The sequence below is a fragment of the Tripterygium wilfordii genome, chromosome 9 (assembly GCF_013401445.1).
Source record: "Tripterygium wilfordii isolate XIE 37 chromosome 9, ASM1340144v1, whole genome shotgun sequence".
In the NCBI taxonomy this organism is placed as follows: Eukaryota; Viridiplantae; Streptophyta; class Magnoliopsida; order Celastrales; family Celastraceae; genus Tripterygium; species Tripterygium wilfordii.
The window spans coordinates 2,109,953-2,133,352 of record NC_052240.1 but is presented as its reverse complement, the minus strand read 5'-3'; the positions used below and the strand labels follow the sequence as shown (position 1 = coordinate 2,133,352).

Genomic DNA, 23,400 nt, shown 5'->3' with positions numbered 1-23,400 from the left:
AATGGGTGCAAGGGCTTAGCAAAAGAAAACCATAAATTTATGGGGTGCAGTGAGGGTGCATCTCATCAAAATGACAAAAACCAGAGTGAGGGAATGGCTTGGTAAGAAAAACCCATAAATTTAAGTATGAATGCAGCAAGTACCATCAAAATAAACTCAAGATCAAGATCAATGATTATGATTCTAATAGAAACAGATTCTTCCCTCTTTTTCAACTCCAAGAGGAAGACATGCATTCTGCAAAGCAAGTTACAAGCATGATGAGAGAGCTCAGAAACAGCAACCACGACTAAATGGAACTGAAACCATACATTCTCAGTAAAATAAAACTTATCAGAACTGGGAACCAAAAAAGAACAAAATTCGAAGACAAAATAAGCTAACTATAAGCACTTTAATTAATTTGCTTTTCCACATAAAGTGACCAATATTTGTTCATCGGAGACATAAACACATCTTTTAGACAAATCACATCAAACCGATACTTGCGATGTTAACAAGATAATAACTTATCTGCGTTCAGCATGTAGACAGAACTTGCACCTCAATAATAGCATTTCATGAGGCCATAAAACAACCACACGCCTTCGAACTTCAATAAAGTACTGCTTTTAAGCATCAAAACAAACCAACCTTATGCGATATTTGCATTATTCTTCAGTCACATTCACCAATTCATATTCAACCAAGGACAGATTGTTATCCTCCTTAACTACAAATTCAGCAGATTGGGTAACCTCAATGCGGCCCCATTTGTCCACAGCTAACCTCATTGAACTCTTGAACATGTCAATCTTAGCATTACGAAGAATTACTGTCGCGCCAGGCTTCATCATGTCAACTGCACAAAAAAACCATCATTAACATCATAGATCTCTTGCAAGGAATAGCAAACCATTTCTCCCACTAGAACAGGCATCAGTTGTGAGGGAGAATAAGATGCTTGAGATTCGCACTAGAATTGGGGTTGAAATCTCATAGCAACAAGATTAACATGTGCCTTTTACGGCGGTAGCAGTATCACAAACGATTAATTTTAAAACTAAAGCCTCCTCAATCACCATAGGCCTTTTACCAACAAACTTTGGACAACGTTCCAGCAAGCATAATGATGCAACAGCAGAAATGTGCAGAGAACGAAAATGAGAAAAAAAGGAAACGTTGCACCCCCTTGGTGCTCTCCAATAAAATTTATTTACTTTCGGAAAAGACAGAAAACCTCCATAAATTAATATAATAACAACAATCTAAGAAACTAAAAAAGAATAACAGGCCTGGAAAAGGGGAAATAAAGGAATTTCCAACAGCAAGAAAAAGAAGCATAGGAATAAGTATCCGAAAGATGATAAACCACATTAATTAATAGAAAATCACGCCACCATATATAATTAACATGTTAGGAGGAGAAATAAGCTAAATAAAATTCTAAAGAGTTATAAATTTTTGCTTTCTTCCCAAAAACAAGAGCATGCAATGCATATTAGCTTTCCTTCCAACCCCCTTTTTCCCTTCCAACTGCTTTTTTCCCTTCAGCTATCCAGGTCTTCCATGTTCTTCAAGCATTAAACAATTACCATGCACACAGTCTAAAACATTCCCCAAAACAATATATTGGGGCCAGCAGTAGTTGTCAATCTCATGCCCAACTAACCCAAGTACATGAGCCAAGCACTTAACTAAAATTCCATCCTAATCCCAAGCATTTAAATCAAGTATGCTCGCAGGCATAACAGTCTCCTGTATGATAGTTCCATTATATGGTAATGATACTGTCAGCATACAAAACAATCCTTGCAATGGGACAGCGTATGTTTACAAATATGGATGAACTATTACCCATAAAAAGACGATAGGGATGAGCTCTTAAGAAACCATCAAACCCAATCTCACATTGTGGGTGGTCTAACACATCTAACATTCACAATGAATATAGGCATCTTCAGATAAAAAGGATGAACACGATGAAAAAATTGGAGGCTTACATCATAAATACAGACACACACCAAAATTTGAACCATACCCAAAACAAATTGAAGCTTAATGCACCAGCATTCTAAAATCGAACAAAAGAACTGAATTAACTGCATTCGAACCAGGGCAGAAATGATAAACCATGAAAGATAAAACTTTACCATTATTTCACAACGTTATACAAACGCAGAGTCGTACAAATTCGAAACATTTACATAAGGGATTAGGTACAAACCTTGATCGTTGCGAGCAGTGAAGAGGATAGTCCCGGTCTCATCACCAATAAGGCATTCGGAAATCCGGGTTTGGCGGAGGTGCTGGGAGGCAGCGCGGCCCTTCTGCAATACGGTGTTGGAGTTCAAGACCTTGACAATCAGATTGTGGCCGTTGGTTCCCGGCGTTAGCTGATCCACCTTAACGAAGACCGGCTTTCGCTTCTCCGTAATCGTCTTGTTCGCGTTCCCTTGCGACTCCGATCGTTGACTTCTTGTTGTCGTTGCCATCGATTCTGATTCTTTCTCTGTTTCGCACAAAAACCTAGACAAAAAAAAAAGCAGTCGGAATTTTTTGTTTCTCGATTGCTCCTAATTCTGTTTCTCGACCCTTCAGTATACCTTGTCAAGAAAGTCGTTGAAACGACGTCGTAAACAAACAAGGTAAAACGACAGCGTTTGCCAACATACAGTTAAGAGTAGGAGAGACCAAAAAAAATCAATTCCATGTCAGTTTCGGGTTGGACAAAAGCATATGATTACGAAATATTTATATATCCGAACCTTAACTCATATATTGAATTTCGAACGTACTTCATTGATCATTTTCAGATTGATTTAAATCTAGAAAAATAAATCAGATCATAATTTAATTCAGATTAGAGTCTGGATAAATAAATCAGATAAGATTTGAACCCAAATTTTAAACTTATAACTTATGTATAAATTTAATTTAATTTGGATCGGATAAATTTAATTATTCGAACCGACAGAGTTTTTCACCCTCAGAATACACCATTCCACGAAATGAAAGAAGCCCACGCGGTTTAGAGTAAATTGCCACTTGAAAAGACAATTTTTAAACCACTAGTTTAGTAAATTCGTTTGTCTTTTTCTTCTAATTCCGACACGATTGATCCACGTCATCCATAGCCCAAGCTTTCTGTGTCCTTAAATGGACGGTTCCTTAACACTGAAACATACAAACACCATTGTTAGAAAAAGTCAAAATAATAGGACCTCTTCGACACAGGAAAATAAGTTAAAAATTAAACATTTATTAAATATCTCTTTCCCTTCATTTGTCTCCCTCTCCGATCAATCTGAAACTATCCATCCAGAACCCAAGAAGAAAAATAAAAGGAAGTTAATAAATTGGATGCTCTGATTATAGTATACAAACCAAAAGAGAATTTATTTATTTTTACATATTTGGTTGAATATATTTGAGAGGCATAGACAACGGGTCTAATTCACGACGCAGCTTCAGACCCGATCTCGGAAAATGGACTCCGATCTCTGGACCTCTCGTCTAGCCGCCGCGAAGCGCCAACAAGCCTTGCAGCAGCAGCACCGCAACCAGAGCTCCTATCTGGGTATATTCTTCTCTTCCTTCATTTATTATTGGTTGGTCGATTTATGAAGATATGGTGGTGAATCTTATGATATGTTTTATTGGATTTCAGATCGATTGAGCTTCGATGATTTCGAGGTGGAGGAGGAGGTGCGTCCAGATTTTCCCTGTCCTTATTGTTATGAGGATTTCGACATCGCTTCTTTGTGTGCGCATCTGGAAGACGAGCATTCTTGCGAGTCTAAAGTCACCGTAAGGGGATTTGGTTATATGTTTTTGTCTACGTAAACTTTTGTTTGTTTTCCTATTTCGGCCAAGAACATGGTATCTATCACTTGAATTGGTTTATATAATTGCAGAAGTTATGGTCTTTATTGCGTTAAATCATTTTTGTGTCGGTCTCTATTGGTTGGTCGTTCTGAACATGGCATTTCTATTGGATTTTTCCGTTGTTGTCCTCGTATGATGAATTGATAGGAAAAGATTGTACCTTGTTGAGCAACAACTTTCTTGGCATGAAATGGGTTATCTATAGCATGTTCTGTTTCAAATTTGAATGTGTTTATGGTGATTGTGTCGGGGAACGGTTAAGGCGGAGCGTTCCTATGTACATGATTAAACAGAAGAATCTTATATATGTCTTCAAGTAGTTATTGAGAATTGCAGTTGTTACATGGTGTGACTTACTGGTTTTGAGTTTTTGCTGGTTACAAAGCATTTAATGATATAGAGTAAAAGTTTGGAGCTTCCAAATTAATCTGAGAGTAATCCTTGGCAACTTTGTGTTTAACATGATTGATTGGAGAAAGTGGTCGAATATGTTAAATGATTCACAGGACAATGTCCTATTTGAGGATCTGGTGAAATTTTCGCGTGGGTTAAATAAGATGATCATTTAATGTGAGAGATAGGATCAAATGGTGGTGGATGAGCTAGTGGAAGTTGCAAGAAAGGAAATGAATGTGGAAGTAATAAGATAGGATCAGCGAACTTAAGTAGGTCTACTGAGGTTTCGTGTGACAGGCCTCAAATATTTGAATTTCAAGTTTGTTATTGTCATGTGTATATGGTTCAATTAAGTAAAAGATTCTTAAAAAACAGAGCCCGGAGCAGTATTACTTCCATTCTTCTTTCCATTGGCTGCTAAATCTCATGGCATAGTTGGTGCAAATACTGCTATGGACTTTACTTTAGCTTTGGAAGATTGTGAAATGTTTTCTCCCCTCTGGTTGGGTCTGGAAGGGGAGTTGTAACCGTGTATTGGTTTATAAAGATTGATTATAACATGGTGAAAGACGTTCTCACCAAATTTCTCCCTGCAGGTTTGTCCTATATGCTCTGTTAAAGTTGCACGGGACATGCTAAGCCACATTACGATGCAACATGGACAGTTGTTCAAGATATCCTTAAAACCACAAGCTGATTGCTTAGCTTTTGTACTTGCCTTTGAAATTTCATGCAAATGAATGATATTCACAGAAAAGAATCCACATCTATGTTTCCTTTAACTGAAGATTACTTGCAGAGACGTCGCAGATTACGTAAAGTTGCAATACCTAATAGTCAGGCTCTATCTCTCCTTGGGCGAGATCTCCGTGAGGCCCATCTGCAAGTGCTTCTAGGTGGTGGTGGTGGTGGATACCGGTCAAGCAATGCTAATGTGTCTAATGCAGCAGCTACTGATCCATTCCTTTCATCACTTATTTTGAATTTCCCTGCATCAGAGGCGGAAGAAATTTCAAAATCTGTGGTACCAAGTTCTGAGGATGCTTCTATGAAAAATGCAGCTCCAGCACACATGTGGAAATCAAGGTATTATTTGAGATTTCCATATCAGGGGAGCTCCGTCATTCATCTTGGTCTATTTTTTTGTGCTTCAATTATTTTGCGTTCTCTGTTGACTGTCAATCAATTGTTTTTTCTCATCCTTGGTGCATAGGGTGATTCCATGATCTTTCTAATTAGGAAGTTGATAAGGGTTATTCGTTTTGTTCTTTACCTGTCGTCGCAAGTGAGAAAATTGTATTATCGAGTTGCATGATGTTATTGGCAACAAGATACACCAGGAGCTCCCATCTTCGTAGACATAGGAAGGTTTCATGCTTTTTGCTAGTGGTTGCCGCATTCTTGTACAGTCGAAATATTTTTCTGTTGAGTGACTTTTTCAGAAATCAGAAATGTCTTGTTCCTCCAATTGAAATTTTTTCTGATCATCATCTAGAGTTTTTCCAATGCATTTTTTTTTTTTTTGATTAAAGTGCTAACATTCCCATTTCTTTCACTCGCTCAGTTATGATCCTTCTTTGAGCTCTGAAGAACGGGAGAGAAGGATGAATCAGGCAGCTGGAAGAGCAGGTTTTGTCCAAGATTTGCTTCTCTCAACCCTATTAAAAGACCAGTGAAAGATTTGAGTTGGATGAAGAACAATGGAATTAGTTATTATTGGTTTTAGTTATTAAACAATCCAACCCCCATGCCTCATTTTAAGAATACTCATCCTTGTATAGCCTTCCTTAGCCAGAAGACATGTACTCTTACTTACTCTGGAGAAACAATGATCTTTTTTAGCTTATGAAGAATTTTATATTATGAATCTTGTTCAATTTTTCTTATAAAACGTTTCAGCTTTGCATCAAATGGAGCCTTCAGCTTTGTGCCATGCTTTGTTCTGTTCTGCCAGGACTCTATTTCACAGTGTTGTATGGTCAGAATTTTGTGGTTGCTCAATTGATGGCAATTTATTGTTCAGATTTTCTTCTTGAAAGTATAATACTATAATTCGGAAGATAATGAGTTCGATTTTCACTAGGAGCAATACCCTTGTGGTCAAGCATTAGGCTTCGGCTCAACCTGCTATGTCAATGAGCAGGCGTGATGTCTCGAGTTTACTCTCATATCGGATGTTCCAAGGCATAATAATGTCAAATGTTAATGTCAAGCACAGCACATGAGTAGCCAAACGAAAAGTAACAGGCCCATCCCATTAAATGTCAGTAGAGACGCCCATAATATCTCATGGGCTTTCCATTTCAGAAGAACAATCTGTTATTCGGTCAATGTCCTTCCCTCTTTTTCGCTTATTAAATTCATCCTTGACCGTTTGACCATGTGACTTCCATTCCAGTTGAATTACCTTGACCGTATTGAATACTCTGTAGAAAGCGAATAAAAATTCATTTCCCTTGCGCTACTTCTGGATTCACTCTGGTAAAAAGGGCCTTGCACGATATTAAAATTGGTTTCAATTGAATAGAAATCTGCTAGGCGGCAGAAGCTGGAATTTCAAAGAGACCGAAAATTTTTCTTGTCAAAAAAGCTGTAACAAACAGAGTCTAAACAATGGCCTTTCTTTCAAAAAAAAAAAAAACAATGGCCACGACCATGATTGGCCACATGCAAATATGTCGAACCACCGACCTTCGCTCCCTCTGGATGGGCTACTTCCTGGTCCAAACCAAGACCCCCCCCATAATGGTTCTTACTAGCTCCGAGTCGAAGCCCTCACGAATTTATTTCAAGCTCAACGTCCTCGTTTAAGCTCAAAAAATCAATCATATTGTATTAGATTATGAAAATTCCTTATCTACTAGTGGCTCTTTCTATTATGAACCGATGTGGGATCTCATCACAAACTTCCAGTATTAATAAGAGGTAAGCCGACAGCATTTCAGCGAGTAAAGAAAAAGGAGTCCAGTACTACCGTTCTCTACCCACTTTAGACTTTTTATCTATATATTGCATCCATTGCTATCATGGACCACGACTTATTAACCGACGTTATCTTCAACATAATGTAAGTTTTGGATGTTGGAATCCTTTTAATCTTTTCAAACATTTTGGTAAATCACATAGTGTAATAAAAATATACTATTTGTTTAGATTTAGGCGTACGTTTAGGTTGCCATGATGGTCGTACGAATTAAAGTCGTGCAAAATTCATTAACAAAACTTTATATGGTGTGGATAATCATTAAAGAAGGAAAATTATTTCTTCATAACATGTACATAGGACTATAACATTAGACGAATTCTCCTACGCACATTTAAAGTGAAAATCACATTTTATGGCTGTGGATTATGGATGGGTTAATTGACAAGTGAGACTCATTGTTTTAGGTTTCATATATTTCAAAAAACATATATTTGCATTTAAGTGTGCATAGAAAAATTCTTATATAATTATGATAATGATAAGATCGGTCTAATTATATTATATAGATACCTTTTGATTTAATTATAACAAATTAGGGGGTGAAGGGTCAACAACTTATGTTGCTGGCCATATATCAGGAATTAAAAATTCATGATGGTCAACAAGAAAAAGGATTACAATGAACAATTGTCAATTAATACTTCCCACTAATCCACACGCATTGAATTTCACGGATCCGATAAAGTTGCCGGGATCTCTTACAAAGACAAGACCATTATGATTTTGACACGTTTCATCCAATAATGTCGCTTTTAAGGATGATGAACGGTTGAATCCACATACAGCCAAATAAGATGCTGCTGCAATTTATGGTGGCTGTGCCATCAAATGCTTTGGTCAAACCATAATTAGTCAAACGTGTTTCATGCGATATCTGTTTAGCTAGAATAATATGCTGCCACCACTTTCTTGACTCGTAATGTCTTCTGCAGCCGCCCTATGGTTATGCATGTCCCTATTATAATATTATAATATATGTGTGTGTTAAGGGTAGTGTTAACGGATGTTCTAATAGCATTTGAGATGATGATTATAAGGTTAATTGGCGTTATTGGGGGGTCAATTAAACGCGGGATATATGGTGGGCCCGACTTACACCCAAAACCTCCAACCCCGAACATGGTTTAGCTGATTTTGCCCTTATAATAATATATATTTTATTTATAATAATTATGTGAAATCGGAAATAAATCTTACGTGTTTTAATTATTGCAATGTCAATGTCTGATCTCCAAAGTTGAAAATAATCCTCTCAAATCAATTCAATGGGAATGGAGAAAGAAAAAAAAGGTGATGACATTAATTATATTATAATTGCAAAAATAGGAAAGTAAACAAGGGTCTAGAGCGATCGAGAGAGAGAAACGACCTTTACGTCTGCAATAATGGTGTTCATACGAAGTCCAGACTACTGTGTGTGCACCGATTTAATTAATTAATGAGAGCCAGTATGACAAGAGATGTGATTGCGATCCAATAGTTAACAGTCGCAATTACATATCTAACAACCAAGATTCTGAATCCCCACCGTTCATGAACCTTTTCCATTCCCATTATAAATCTATGGACCAATATCGATTAAGACCTTACGTGCTTTTCCTAATAAAAGGAAAGACAAGTAATATTTGAGTTGTTGAGCCGCTACCTTAGCCACAAATGGACTTTATAAATTGTTTTCCCTACAAGGCAGGCACACCATGCAAGCCCCTTCAACATATAATACCGCCATAACGCAATGTAACCAATTGATTACTTCAAAAACTCTCTTTGGTATGGCTCTCCGGTTGTTTTTTGACATCAATTTATTCGATTGATCAGTTATTGTTGATTTTTTTATTGATTATTTAAATAAATATTTAATTTTTTTAGAAAATAAATGATTGATCGATTCGGTTTATGATCAATAATTTTGGTTAGGTTTACTCCTTAGCATTCACATTTTCACATTTTTTACCTTATACCTACTTATTATAGTTGGCATATCAATTCAATAGTCCATAAAAATTGGCTTTATGTACCCAATTTGTTTTGCTTGCTTTATTCCATTCAACAGGTCTTAGCACAAGAGTAAATGCTTTTGAGTGAACTGCCCGTCTGTCCCTAGGAGCCTCTTCGGCATTTTTGTTCACATGCACTAATTAGTAATTAGTGCTCCATAATCTACTACTTAAGAAAGGAAACTCGAAATCAAAGGGTAGGAGAGTAAAATTGCTCTCAAGCTAAAGGAGCGTGTAGGACACACACTCTTGTAGGGGAGTGGGGGGAATAGACTGTAACGTTGGGCTTAAAAAAACCCAAACAATGCATAAAATAACAAGTCCTTGTGTATAAACTTTTGTACATGACCACAAAAGAAAAGGCCAAAGGGGAAGTCGGCACAAACATTTCTGGCACTCATACGGTCCTCAAGAAGCAAACAAAAAAAAAACTCATTAAATTCGTTCAATTAATGGAAATCCACTTATTTATTTCCAAATGTTTACTCTTTTTAATTTTATTAAAGGTCAATATTAAGCACGAATACACATAAATGAAATATATTTAATGCAAGAATTCACTTATGCGTACACCTGTAAATTATATTAACTTATACACCTTAATATCAACATTGATTAAGAACACGTGAAACCCAAAATAATGATTATTAATTATCATTTCACTCATCTACACCATCAAAAATATATACAAATTAATATAATTTTCACTCATCAAAAATATATAAGAGAATTTACACCATATTTGAAGCGCAAAGCAAGCAACTCCTTGGGCGTTCCTGACATCAAAAACTAAACTACAAACAAAAAAAACGTCAAAGGAGAATATTAAATAATAAAAATATCCATAAATCCTGCAGGAAACTGCTGGGCAAATCCTGCTCACGTTCGTTGCCGTGAAATCTACGTCAGATTCCCGACTATATTTTCCGGCAATCAAACAAAAATAAAAGAAGATGATGAATATGATAATAATCTTTTGTTAAATTCATTCAGTGAATCAGAAGAGATACAGAAAGTAGCTAGTTATGAACAACAATGAGAAACGCTGGTTCCTCGATCTGTTGCAAAAAAGGGGATCTAGTTACCTATACACAACAAGAGCTGATCAGTGATCGTTAAACATATCATCGGATCACAGTCACGCTCTCCAAAACTTCTCACCGTTATATTCTTTTGTCTTTTCTTTCTTTTTCTTTTTTTCCCTTACGAAGCCCATCTTAAAGACTTAAACCAGAAGGAAATCGGAGTAAATAATTAAGAAGAGTAGATGAAAATCTGAAATAACGTTAAAAAAAAAACCCGATGAATCTACGGTTGCGATCTTGCGACGCAAAATCTCAGGGAAAATCAGGCGATTTCAGGCGGGGGAGGGAGGTTCAGATCGAGACCTAGAACTCTCGCTGGCTTGTTGATGAGATCACGATGACCGAAATCAATAACGGACGATGAATCGGAATCGCTCTGGGCCATACCAGAAAGCACGGCGTTGAAATCACGATGGTTATGCTGATCAAATCTGAGCTGTGCATGTTGCTGAGTAGGCAGACGATGTCCGGCTCCCATAACCGAATCGAAATACAACACGTTCGGATTGGGAACGTTGCCGACAAAAACTCCGGCCATCGCCGGCACCTGCTGAAAAGGGAATCTAACAGCGGAGCCAAATCCAGCCCCACCGAGTTTGAGATCCAACGGTGATGATTCGATCATGGGAGCCGCCTCCCGACTAGAGGACTCCACGGTACTGCTCTGGCTCGGGCTCTGGTTATTGCTATTAATAATCTTATTGTTATTCCTGTTGTGATTGAAGTTGTCAACATTCTCACTGGCAAAAGGGAAGTTAGTTTTAGCTTTGGCTCCGCGAAACTCGCGTGCTGCGGCGTCATAAGCACGAGCAGCTTCCTCCGCCGTATCAAAAGTTCCGAGCCAAACACGGCTCTTCTTGCCTGGATCCCTAATCTCCGCCGCGTATCTCCCCCACGGCCTCTTCCTCACACCCCTGAAATGCACCTCCTTCGCAATTCCGTTAACTTTAACAGCGGCGGTGACGGCCGATTTCTCCCTCGGTGCCATTACTAAAGGATGAACCGATGAAGTACGGTTTCCCGAGAAAGCTTTGCGTGTTTTGATGAGCAAATGAGGGGCTGTGGTAGGGTCAGGGAAGGGAGAGGGGCTCTGGAGTGGTTTTATAGAGGAGCTAGCGAATAATCCGCGTGGAATTGAATCGAGTGAGAGAAAAGAGCGCAGTCAACGATGTATTTGACCGAGAGGGCGGCCGCAAGGGTGGGCAATATAGTATTTAGGCCTACGGCCTTGTCACTACGTGGCATGACGGGACAATCATAATCATTATTATCGGACGGTCGTAAATGCATCTAGATTGCGTGCGGTATAGGTTCCTTGAGGTTTTTTCTTTTAACGTAGAGCGGGATTTGAACCCAGATCATCAAAATAATAGACATCATTTTTACCACTCTAATTAATGATTTGGGTATAAGTGGTTGGAGTATTAATTGTATTGTAAATCATCTAACATTTGACATGAGAGATAACAGTATATAACACCATATATTTCAATTAATATGGTTTTAAAGCTTTTTTCTTCTTGTTAGATTTATAAAGTTGAAAAATCATTTTAATTATGTCTCTATTAAACTCAAGCGCGTCGGAGTTTTCAATAAGATTTTTGTGGAGATCGAGAGGGAAAGACTACTTGTTACCAACCCCCACCACTCTCTGTGTCTTCTTTTTCCAGGCTTTTTGAGCCCACTGTTTTTATGTCCTTTTGAAGCGCTCGCTTGGACCAACGCTTGTTGGGTGTTGGCTCATCTAACCAATAAATAATGGACACGACATATTTTATTAATTTACGCCGCGCGAAAAAGTCGGGGGAAGAGACAGAAGTGGGGTCACGTAGACGCGGGCGCTGGAAGTGGAAGTGGGGAAAGATGAGCGGCTGCCGCTTTTTGATAGGCCCCACCATCCGGTCGTCCATATTACTTCCAGATCTTAATCTTTTTCGTATTTTATTAGAATTTTATAAATAACTAATTGATTTTTAATTAATCATTATCATGGCGGCAGCTTTGTTAATAGGCTCATTAATAATTAAGGTTGCATGTTTATGTATGACTTGGTCATTACATGGAGCATACAGTAGGTAAAGCAGAGCATCAACATCGTCTATTTTTTAAAATAAAAATATAATATTTAAAAGAATATGGCGTAGGGTGGCCGTGAGACAGGGTTACAGACAGTAAGGCTGTCTGTGAATGGGACCCATTTAATCGGTGATAGATGAGGATTGGCTCGTGATACGCCACGTTTGAAGACTATGAAAGGGAAAGGAAATGTGATTAAAGTATATATTAAAAAAGCAATTAACGACCGCCAAACAAATGATAAAAATGTTTGGTTGCGCGGGTTGAGGCCTTGCAAGAGAATATGCATACCGGCTGGGTCAAATACTGCATCCCCAATGTGGTACTTGCTTAATCATTATTTGAACACATTATGATTTAACATGGATTAGATAACAAGACATTATTATTTTTTATTTATTTGGGTCCGTGAGCCCGTATCAACATGGTGTGGGTAGGGTTAGACATGGGTTGGATCGGTTGATTATTGACCCGACAATCAACCTGACCGACTTTGACTAACATTTAAAATAATTGTCAATTCGACTTTGTCGATTGGGTGATCACTCAACCATTTTCATATGTAACCATATTTAGAACAAAAGACCACATAAAAGATGTCTTTATAATTAATCAAATGAATATAAATGGGTTAATATCATATTTAATCACTGAAAATTAGTCCGTGTTTCAATTTGCATGACGGTCAAAACTTTTTAATTTGATTGATTAAAGTTCAAAATTGTGTCAAAAACTCGGATAGATTTTCACTGCTTTGTAGAAAGAGAAGCCTCTGGCATTTCAAGGAAACAAGGGGCCATTAGAGAGAAGAAGCCATAAGAAGAGAAGCCAAAGAGTCGGAGGAAGAAGTCAGTTGCCATATGCGACGTGTGATTTATGTCATGTCAAAATAGTACTCCTATTTAATAATTAACATGTCACATAGGTGGATTGATTGTCCAAAAGGTCCAAATCCTTCTCGAGCTACCTATTTGGAATAATTTTTAACTCTCGAGAAGCAAAAGAAACATTTCGACTGTTAATGTCTAAATTGGAACACGGACTCTTTTGTCGGTATTAAATGTGATATTAAGTTGAATATAAATTATCGTCAATGTAAGACAAAGGAAGAATAAGAAATTATTCGGGGTCACTACTTCATGAGAAACGACAAAAAAAACAAAGCATAGAATCCACCGGGTATAGCCTGTACCCGGTAGTTTAAACGTAAAGAATTGCGCGCTTTGGTCATCTTATTTCTTTACCATGTTTACCGAGCCGCCGTTGTAACTTGTAAGCATGAGATAGCAAGCGCAGTCGCGGAGATCGAGAATCCAGATGGGGAGGGTGTTTCTGGTAGAAGTCGAAGGCAGGTGTTACAGATGCAGATACTGCGACAGTGCTCTTGCCCACGCTGACGATATTCTTCCGCGAGTACGTATCACCTCCAAACACCCTCTCTCTCTCTTAAAAATTTTTTCGCAGTTTAATTTCTGGATCAAATGTCGTGTTGATTATTTTTTTGCCATATTGATTTTGTTTAATCTACCTTCAATTCCTCTTTTGTTTTGAGGCGAGGAAAAAAGAGTCGGATTGAAATTGTTTATTCGATGGGGGGTTTAGGGTTTTGACGGGCACTAAAGTGGTGCTATGAAATTAATGTTGAATAATGCAACGAAAGGTAGCTATCGAAGAGGTGGTAATAAAACGAAGCTTTTGGGGTCTTCACTTTTGCAATTCGTAGCCTACAGAAGGTAATAATTGTGAATGAGCTGTATGCAGTAATGCAGAGTCTAAAATGTTGCCAAAAATGTGAAAATAGAGAGTTTATAGGTCCACTGGGGGTTTGGTGGTGTCTGGGGCCGATTGTTTTGATGTATTGATCAATTCAGTACAAAATTTCCTGGCATTCAAAATTTAACTGGTCGGTAGTTGTGAAGATTATTTTGGTCCTTGTACATTATGATATATGTGATCACTGAATGGGTGGCAAACCAGCTCAAATATTTTGTTCTGCTGGAGTCCATGGATAGAAAGGATGCTAGCAACAATAGTGTTAAATATGTGAACAACTTTCTTCGAATAAAGGGAATGGGTTACTGTTCTCTGAAGCGATCTTGTTAGTTAAGTAATTTGGGAAATATGAATGCTGAAATTTTGGTCTGTGTAGTTTATAGGAGTTCAGTGGTTTGTATCAAAGGAAAAAAAAATTCAGCTTTATTGTCTTAATAAATTTTGTAATCTCAAAAAGGTTTCATTTGTAATTGAGTAATAATATTTTCAGTTTGGTGTATAAGCTTTTGATGTACATGCCTCTGCTGCCAAGGGATTGAGTGTTTGCCCCTAACAAAATTAAGAGCTTAACCATGGTGAAATTGCTAATATGTTGACATCATTTTTGTTGTTGTATATGTTTTTACTTGCTTTTTACTGTTTTTTATTTACCTGGTCAAAGAATTGATTGCATGAACCATGAAATCTTCCAAAAAAGTTGGATGTTAGCATGAACTTTTTAGTATTCATTCCAAGCATTCTTCCAAAAAAGTTCAATCTTGACTCTGATTGGTTGCTATTTGTTTTCAGTCTTTGAATTTCCATCAAGGGAGGGCATTTATCTTCAACAAAGTGTACGTTTTTCCATTTTGTGTGTGCAATTTTTACCTTTCATATGCTTCTTTTTAACATGTGATTGATTTTTGGTCTTATTTTGAAATTATGGATAATTTCTCTCAATAATCAGATATGATAAACAAGGATTTGCTATAGGCCATTGAGCGAAATTGTTTGCTGACTTCCCCTTTTGCTCCCTCTGACTATTGCTTTGATTTTTTTCTTGCTCCTGTTGGGTCTCTGCCCCCATTACAGAGGGTTGGGGTGGGGGATTGCATATGCATTAGATCTGATTTAATTCTTATCTTCAGGTTGATCTTGAGAATTTCAATTCAGATTTTCTTACAGTCTTCTTTTCATTATCAAATCTCAAAAACCATTCCAAAAAAAAGTGATGAAAGTTATTCCATTACATGCATCATGAGGAAATCTGAGTGAATATTGATGTATTTAGATTGCCTTATCTGTAGTTAATCTTTTAGGGTGAATGTTATGGTTGGACAACAAGAGGAGAGGTTGATGCTTTCTGGAATGCACACTGTGGAAGATATATTCTGCTGCTGTTGTGGACAACTTCTTGGCTGGAAATATGTATGTTTTCATGTACTTTTGTTTTGATGTGATAAGCAAGTGGTACTACACTGTCTTGAATGATCATTAACAAATGGAATAACTCAAATGCAACGCGTTTTTCAGAAAATGATATCTCACCTAAAGTGGGGATCCTCGTTCCCATTCTCTCTCCTCATCAACTTGATAAACAGGATGGAATTTCTCCACTGAGGATTCATCTTTTTAAGCAGTTAAATATCACCTTCCAAATAAGTCATTTGTGTATGTAATGTTCATCCTTTTGTTTAATTGATATTCACATATACTCCTTGACATATTTTGCTGCTGCATAAACCAATTCCTTTACCTAGAGGATCTGGTTTCAATAGGCCGGGCATAAATGCTTCATGCTATATATCTTACCCTAGAATCTGCACTACGATGTTGAATGAGTTCTGCTTAACAGCAAAAGTTTTCCGTGGTGATAATGTCGTGTAGGTGGCAGCACATGACAAACACCAGAAATACAAGGAGGGAAAGTTTGTTCTTGAAAGGTATTAAATTTGTTTGAGCTATTAACTGTATTAGTCCATTTTGAAATCTTATATTCGAGCTTTTGAGTTAAGCATCATATGTGCGCAATTGATTAACAGATTGAGGATAGTTGAGGAAGTCCCTGAGGAACTCAATTTGGAGGTACGTGCTGGTTCAAGTGACGCAGAAAATCCCTGATGGATTTGCTTTTAAATTTTGTAAAAATGAGTAGTAAAGAAGGATTAGAAGTTGTTAATAGAGTACATGGAGATCAAAATCAAACCGAGAAGCATTGAACTTTTCAATTTATTTTAGAAAACAACTTATTATCTGCTCTCACATAAATTAAACCAGCGAAACCCGTATCTCAGTCCGTTGTTTCACTTTTACAAGCTTTTTTTTAGAAAGCTTTTATTTTATTTTCTAAAAAGATGGCACTTTTTAAAAATTTTAGGTCAAAATTTGGACAAAAGATAAAAGGGCCCAGTCAAAACCAATGTGTCATCCACGAGAACCGTCCGTGATGGCTCATGATGATGATTATGATCTGTGAATCCTTCATCATGATGATGATGCGTACGTGTGTGTCGTGTGATATACACTAAGACAATAACAACAACATAACAGCGCGGTTAATCTTAAAAAAAGAGCGCTCCTGGTTGGATGACCGTGATTAAAGGCACCGTCGAAAAGATCGTCAAGTTTGGGGCCTTTTTTGTGATTTTTTGCTGTGTTGGTGATGTTTGGACCGCCATGACGCCTCTGCTGCCGACAGATTCGCTCGTGAGGGGGGTCCATTCGGTGTTGACACGTACGACGACCTGCGGTTCCCCCATCAAAACAACTACAGATAATATATCACGTGTGCTTGCTTCTTTGTCACAACACTTTCACGCATATCTCAAGATTCTCTCTGTGCGAGACATACCAAAGCTCAGCTCTGTTTTATTATTATTATTTTGTTTTTTAAAATTAATAATAAAATATAATTCACGATAATAGGGAAAAAAAAATAATATTGAAAAGGATAGAAAGGAAATGTCGGAAAGTGAAGGGGAACCACTGGATGGTAAAATACTAAAATCAGTCGATTTCTAAGAGTTGAAAGGACGGCCAGCTAACTGCAGCTGCTGCTGCGGTTGCCACTGACTCTTGCTGACGCCAATTACTTAATTATTTTGATAATTTTATTTATTTATCTTAACATAGTAGGTGGAGACTGCAGAGAGATTGCGTGTTATACACGTTTCTACCCTTACTTTATTATTGACTGTTTTACATTTACCCGCTGACGGTAAGTCCTGAATAATGAGAGTAAAGTTACTCTTAACTTTTGATTGTTTGCATGCAAATTGGTATTAATGTGAACAAAATTGGGGCTGTAAAAATTTGTTCACAGAACCGATCCAACGGTCAGTTTTTGGTTAAATAAATTTACATATTTCTTTAAACAATAAATTAAAAAAATTGACAATAACCGATTGAACAATTTGTTAAATTTATGTCAAAAGATCGAAAAAAAAATAGTTGAAACTGACCTTTTCACCACTAAACAAAATTATAGGAAAAAAGTATAATGATTGATATTACAAAAAAATTATAGGTTTCAAAAAAGACATGCATGTTTATATTCTTCTGTACACACACTACTCCGTTTGAAAGTGACAAATGAGTTTGTGTGTGAGGTCTGCAAATTTCATTTCCATTAAATAAATTAATATGTTGATTTGCAAAGACTAAGCCATCGTCCTTAATAGAGAAATTAAAAGTCGCAAATGAAACGCTAACAACAAACACAAACAATTTCTTCTCCAATACATATTTCATTAGCCTGTCAAACAACGTTAATTTCTCCATGTCCCCATCATCAGCCGCTTAATTATTGAGGAATTGATTTAATTATACCAAAGCAAATAGTAATACCCCCAACATTTTCATCTTAATTTTCCACACTTTTGATAAGATTGGGTACCACAATATATTCATGGAATGCGACCTTTTTTATGGTAAAACTGACTAAAGCACATGCATGTCACTCCAACTTTTTTTTACAACGAATTACACTATATCAATTTGTCATTTGTACATTAAATATAGGTCTAAACTCTTAATTCAATCCATCATATCAATGTGAATAAAAATTTATCATATAACGACATGATAAACTGGACCAAAAGCTTGGCCATAAAATATTGCTGCCGGTGGAAATCGAATCAAGGACCTTCCGAGGTCACTTTAACTTATTTCTGCTTAACACGAGCTGAATTGCAATTGTCATTCAATAAATTTGATCTCCCAAAGTCATTGCATTTTAAGTACTTTTGTATGATATTTGGATTTATATGATGATTTTAGCCTGGACAGTAAAGACAGCGGTTCAAAGGGGCAATTCGGTCCAGTCAATTCAAATTCAATGTACCGACACGCGCATTAATCAGAGAATGGGTCTACTTTCTCCTAAACCGTCCACTGCTAAATTTATCAGAACCACATCTCTGCACTCTCCCAAACTTACAAAAAGGTTTACTGCTAAAGCTAAATTAGCTAAACGCACACGCTTGCTTAGCAAATTACTCTCACCTCCCCAAGCGTGCATACCAAGCGCCGATTTCAGGTTCGCAGTGTTTATCATCGGAGATACGTAAATTCAATAGCAGCGAAATCCATAGTAAAGAACGAACCATAAAACATATATGTATACACAGAACAGTAGTGGGAGAACAAGAAGATTTCTTTTTTCATTTTCTAAAGCCAGATCAAAACGATGACGGTTAATGCCGACAGAAAGCTAAGTTAGCTCATCCATTTACAGCCAGAGTGGGGGAGGCTCATTCAAATCAATGGGCAGGCCACGTCGAACAACAGGCGCGACGGTAACGGCAACATCACCTGACGATGGCGGAAGCTCATGAGTGCCGTTAAAGTTCATGCCCTTGAGAACTCCAGTGTGGAGAAAATCACCAAGACCGAGACGTTGGGCCGACGGAGGGACCCAACGATGATGGTGGTGGCGGTGGTGGTGGTCTGATGGGAGAATATTGAGGTCCAGAGAAAGCCCAGTTGGAGGGGATGGGAAGTTGGTCTTCGCTTTAGATCCACGGAGAGAACGAGCGGCTCCGTCGTATGCAAGGGCAGCTTCTTCAGGTGTGTCGAATGTTCCCAACCATACCCTCGTCTTCTTCCACGGGTCACGTATTTCAGCTGCGTAACGACCCCACGGCCTCTTCCTCACTCCCCTGTAGTGCCCCTCACGTGACCCAGACGACGCCATGAAAAAACAAAAAAAGCTCGAGAAAACAGTGAAGCGAGCGCTGGAGCTTTAATCGAACGAACCAGGTAAGAAGAGCGGAGGAAGAGAAAGGTGGGACCCACGCAGTCTTCCGTAATCGTCGGCTGGACGGCGAGACTGCTCCCTTTTAATATATATATATAAAGAACTGCGGAGCCACCCTGTCTCCTTTCATTCGGAGAGTTTGCTCTATCTTTAATCTCAATCGTTCGATTGATATGATTGTATTCCTTATTCATCCAACGGTGTATATTGAGTGGAGGCTGACACGTGAGTGGATCGAGAAAATGAGTTTCAAAAAGTGGGGCCTACAAAAGGAACGCAGAGAGCCGCCGCCTGATTAGACCTGAGAGAGGACTCTTGCTGTGGGGTGTTATCATGTGAAAACGTGACTAATCTCCGCGCCGGTGGTGACGTATGCCCTATAATTACTGTACTGTGCTGGCCTTTTGTAGTTTTGTTTCTTTCTTTCCGTCCCGATGACACTATAAAAATCTGATCAGATTTTGCAGGATTTTGGGGGTGGCGTGTCGGATAGTGAATGAAGGGTAGCAGTTGTTGTGGTTGCAGAGAGAGGTTCAGCAGGGTCCCACGTGGAAGGCAGAGAGCGAGGTGTCTGAATGCGGGAGACAGGACCGAGTCGGGTCTTCAAGAACCGAGTCCGATGATGAACGGAGTGATCCGCTGGTAGGTGATAGGGAACCGTCAGGTAAAAGTGGAAATTTGTACGGGTGGTTGATGTTTGAATGACTGAAGACTCGCTGTATCTGACTGATACATGTTCACGTGATGTTATTTTTTCAATACCATTTTGGGTTTTCCTACCTGCCAATCTTCTTGCTGCATTCTTGCCTGCATGTCATATATTAACCGTACGATGAACAGATAATATATCCAACGGTTGATAACTAAAGATTTAATAAAAAATGAAAAATTGGAGATAAGTCATTCACTTAAAAGTTGTGTTCTAATAAGGACAATCCAATAAGTTTTATTCTACAAGATCCATCAAGTTTAAAAAATATTTCATAAAGGACAAAAAATTAAAGATATTTGTTTTATTAATGAAAATATCCTCATCTTCCTTATTTGACACTCAAATATGAGCTTCCTCCTCGGATGACTATTCCGACCAACTGATGGACGTGAATGGTATGTCTAAGTATGGGTTACACTCCTGTGGTGGTGGTTTGCGATGGTGGTGTCTCCTATGGTCGGATCGGACACTTTTGTTCTCGATTGACAAGAGTTTGAAGGTCAAATTCGGTGGAACTAGTAGCTAACGACGATTAATGATGGCTGGGGGTTGGTCATGGTGTTCCGTCGCTTCTTTTTTGTTTGTCAGCAGCCTTGATCCGTGGTCAGACGGCGGCCATCCACCATACCCACAAATCTATAGCATATTTTATTTGTTTCATATGTTATTTTTTTTATATCTGTGAGAATAATGAAACACAAGAATTTCATTTGGTAAGGCCCTCATAATGAAGGTTGGAATACAAAATTTTTGTTTGAACATGTATAATATCATCAGATCAAAAACATATATAATATCTACATATATGAAACAGATATAATATGTACATATCTGAAACGGATAACAAATTTCTAGATCTAGAAACTTGAATGATTTCACTTATTTCATCGAATTGAGATCCAAATATGATGCGCCTTAGTCCTTGGAGTTGATCGGTGGTGTTGATGATCGACAACGCTGGTCGTATTAGCTGGATCGAACTATTTTTCAAATGGTGACTAGTTTTCATGAAACTTTTTCGGCGACTTAAATGATAATTGACGGTTGGTGATGATTGAGTTTTGGTTGGGCTAACCTAGAGCTTCAATTTGATAGTTCGGTTGTCGAAAATGATGGACGGAGGGTCAACTTCCGTCCGACGACGTTAAGGAAGAAGAAGAAAGAAGGGCATTTCAATAAGTTTGTAATTTTTGTCTTTATTTCTAAACTTGTTTTTGATTTGTCCTTATTGGAATACAACTCACACATTTTGTCATTATGTATAAAAAGCCCAATAAAAAATGGGCTCAAATTTGAAAAATATTATATCGAACTTCACACGTGGAAGCCTAGTTTGTGTTGGGCCAGACGAAGACCAAGCCCAATCCGCTAAAATCTCTGATTCGGAGATGGAAGAGGACCCAGAATAAGAGGAAGACTCGGAAGAAATAGCTGAAGAACAAGAAAGCAGTGCAGGTAATGAGGAAAACGATGATGATAACAAGGGAGAAACGATAGAAGAAGACGAGGAGGAAGGTGAGGAACAGGAGATGGAAGTGGAAGCAGAGGTGTCAGGTTCACGAGAAGAAAGTAACGAGGATCGAACAGGTGAATTCATTTATGAAATCATATTCATTGATTATGTGTGCATGTGTTTTGATTTTGCTCCGCAGTTGATTACTTCTAATTTAAATGAGATCAATGATATTGTGTATTGTTATCCATGATAATGTGAATTATTGTGGTTAGGGCTGTTCTTTGTTTGATGCAAACACAATAACGAATTGATGGATTCACCAACTAAGCAGAACAGGGTCAACTTTAGAAGTCACAACCTGATCAGTTGGGCCTCCATCATTGTTTGTTCATGTTTCTTTTATTATTTGATTGTTAGAATCATAACACCGGCTGTTTTGTGTGTTACTTTGTCAGAGATGTATAGGTAGCTTTGGTATAATTAGGTTTTAGTTCATCTTAACTTCTCATGTCTTTGGAGTTGAAAACACATGCATCCGGGGTGTTGATGTTCTGTGGTTTTACTGTTTTAGTGCTCTAAACCCTAAGCCCTAAACGCCGGAAAAGAAAAATGGGACAAAGAGTTTGCCTTTGTCCTAACAAGCAGTTAATGGAGTTATGGGGGACAATCTCCTTTTATAACTTATGTTTAGCAGTTTTAGATGTAAACTGTTTGCATTAGCTCATTTAATTTTGGATCTGAAGCTCATTTAGTTTTGGGTCTGAAGCATCTTGAGCAGTTTTAGATGTAAACTGTTTGAATTTTGACTTGTAGATTGCATGAGATTTATATCATTGTCACAGTCGTTGCTGGAGATTGTCCAGTAAGTTACTGATCTCATTGCCTATTGGCTGTATTTTGCTTATGAATTTCTGCATCTATTTCAGTTAGTCATTGTTTCTTAATTTCTCAATAAATGGTTTTCCCTGAGAAAAGCTTGATCTGCCTTAAAATTTTTATCAACCTGCAAGGCTATAAAGTGTCTTTGAAGGTTTTGTGTTACATAATATGCTTGGCATTGAGTCAATATCCAATCTGGATTTACTACTGAGTAAATGACGGTGGAGTGTTGATTTTGATATGCCTTTTGAATTAGAAGATAGTTGGCACAGTTGAGGATGAAAGCAATGAGTTATAATGTAATATGGAATGCAGTGGAACAAAATTGCATTTGACATGCCACTCTCCCCACTTTCATGAATCCATTAGTTTGCTTGTGAATGTCACTGCTGGCCAACAAGCCCAATAATACATGGTGAATGCCATTTTTTTCTTTCTTTTAGATTTGTAGAGCCATTGCTGTGCCCCTGTGATTACAGTCAAGTATCTGTTATTGTGGTGAGCTTAGCTGATGTCTGTATGAGTCGAAACAGAGTTGCTGGACCGTTAAGACTTTAGTGAGTTATCATTGAAGTACCTAGTATTCATTCATGTTTTATGCAGTTATTAGTCTAAGGTTGCAAAATATTGCATATTGGTGTAGAAATCGAAAGTATTATTAATTTTGTTTTACTCTAGAAACCGACGTGAATGTTTGAGTCTTGATTAAATCCCGACCTTGTCGTATAAAATCGGACGAAAAGTTATTGGCAAGTTTACTCCTAAGGCGACAGACAAGAAAGAAAAAGAATACGAAACTAATGTGACTTGATATTTTCTCTTTGCAGAGCTGGAGCTTTCACGTCTGGCTTGACGTTCCTGCATGGTGACATAAATGACTGAAATATTTTGCAGCCGAGGCCCGAGCTTGGGGCAGTGCTCTTGACTGCTTGGTTTC

At 37.9% G+C, this 23,400-nt stretch overlaps 5 protein-coding genes across 5 annotated transcripts; 2 read left to right on the top strand and 3 right to left on the bottom strand.

Annotated features, from left to right (window-relative positions):
* Positions 1 to 365: 365 nt before the first annotated feature.
* LOC120005029 (uncharacterized protein At4g28440-like) lies at positions 366 to 2,551 on the bottom strand. Its single transcript, XM_038854458.1, has 2 exons — positions 2,207 to 2,551; positions 366 to 841 (listed from the first exon to the last, which is right to left on the bottom strand). Exons 1-2 carry the CDS (start codon positions 2,472 to 2,474, stop codon positions 651 to 653), a joined length of 459 nt encoding a protein of 152 aa, XP_038710386.1. The 5' UTR covers positions 2,475 to 2,551; the 3' UTR covers positions 366 to 650.
* Positions 2,552 to 3,196: 645 nt separating this feature from the next.
* Positions 3,197 to 6,174, top strand: LOC120005089 (protein DEHYDRATION-INDUCED 19-like). The gene is made up of 5 exons (XM_038854544.1): positions 3,197 to 3,559; positions 3,650 to 3,789; positions 4,860 to 4,937; positions 5,057 to 5,349; positions 5,828 to 6,174. Exons 1-5 carry the CDS (start codon positions 3,469 to 3,471, stop codon positions 5,937 to 5,939), a joined length of 714 nt encoding a protein of 237 aa, XP_038710472.1. The 5' UTR covers positions 3,197 to 3,468; the 3' UTR covers positions 5,940 to 6,174.
* Positions 6,175 to 10,207: 4,033 nt separating this feature from the next.
* On the bottom strand, positions 10,208 to 11,418 carry LOC120006564 (ethylene-responsive transcription factor 4). The gene has a single exon (XM_038856632.1). The coding sequence runs from the start codon at positions 11,317 to 11,319 to the stop codon at positions 10,594 to 10,596; it is 726 nt and encodes a 241-aa protein (XP_038712560.1). The 5' UTR covers positions 11,320 to 11,418; the 3' UTR covers positions 10,208 to 10,593.
* Positions 11,419 to 13,637: 2,219 nt separating this feature from the next.
* Positions 13,638 to 16,452, top strand: LOC120005190 (protein yippee-like At5g53940). The gene is made up of 5 exons (XM_038854691.1): positions 13,638 to 13,820; positions 14,970 to 15,013; positions 15,479 to 15,587; positions 16,047 to 16,102; positions 16,202 to 16,452. The coding sequence occupies exons 1-5, from the start codon at positions 13,725 to 13,727 to the stop codon at positions 16,278 to 16,280; spliced, it is 384 nt and encodes a 127-aa protein (XP_038710619.1). The 5' UTR covers positions 13,638 to 13,724; the 3' UTR covers positions 16,281 to 16,452.
* Positions 16,453 to 18,744: 2,292 nt separating this feature from the next.
* On the bottom strand, positions 18,745 to 20,273 carry LOC120005146 (ethylene-responsive transcription factor 12-like). Its single transcript, XM_038854622.1, has one exon. The coding sequence runs from the start codon at positions 19,351 to 19,353 to the stop codon at positions 18,889 to 18,891; it is 465 nt and encodes a 154-aa protein (XP_038710550.1). The 5' UTR covers positions 19,354 to 20,273; the 3' UTR covers positions 18,745 to 18,888.
* Between the last annotated feature and the right edge of the window lie 3,127 nt (positions 20,274 to 23,400).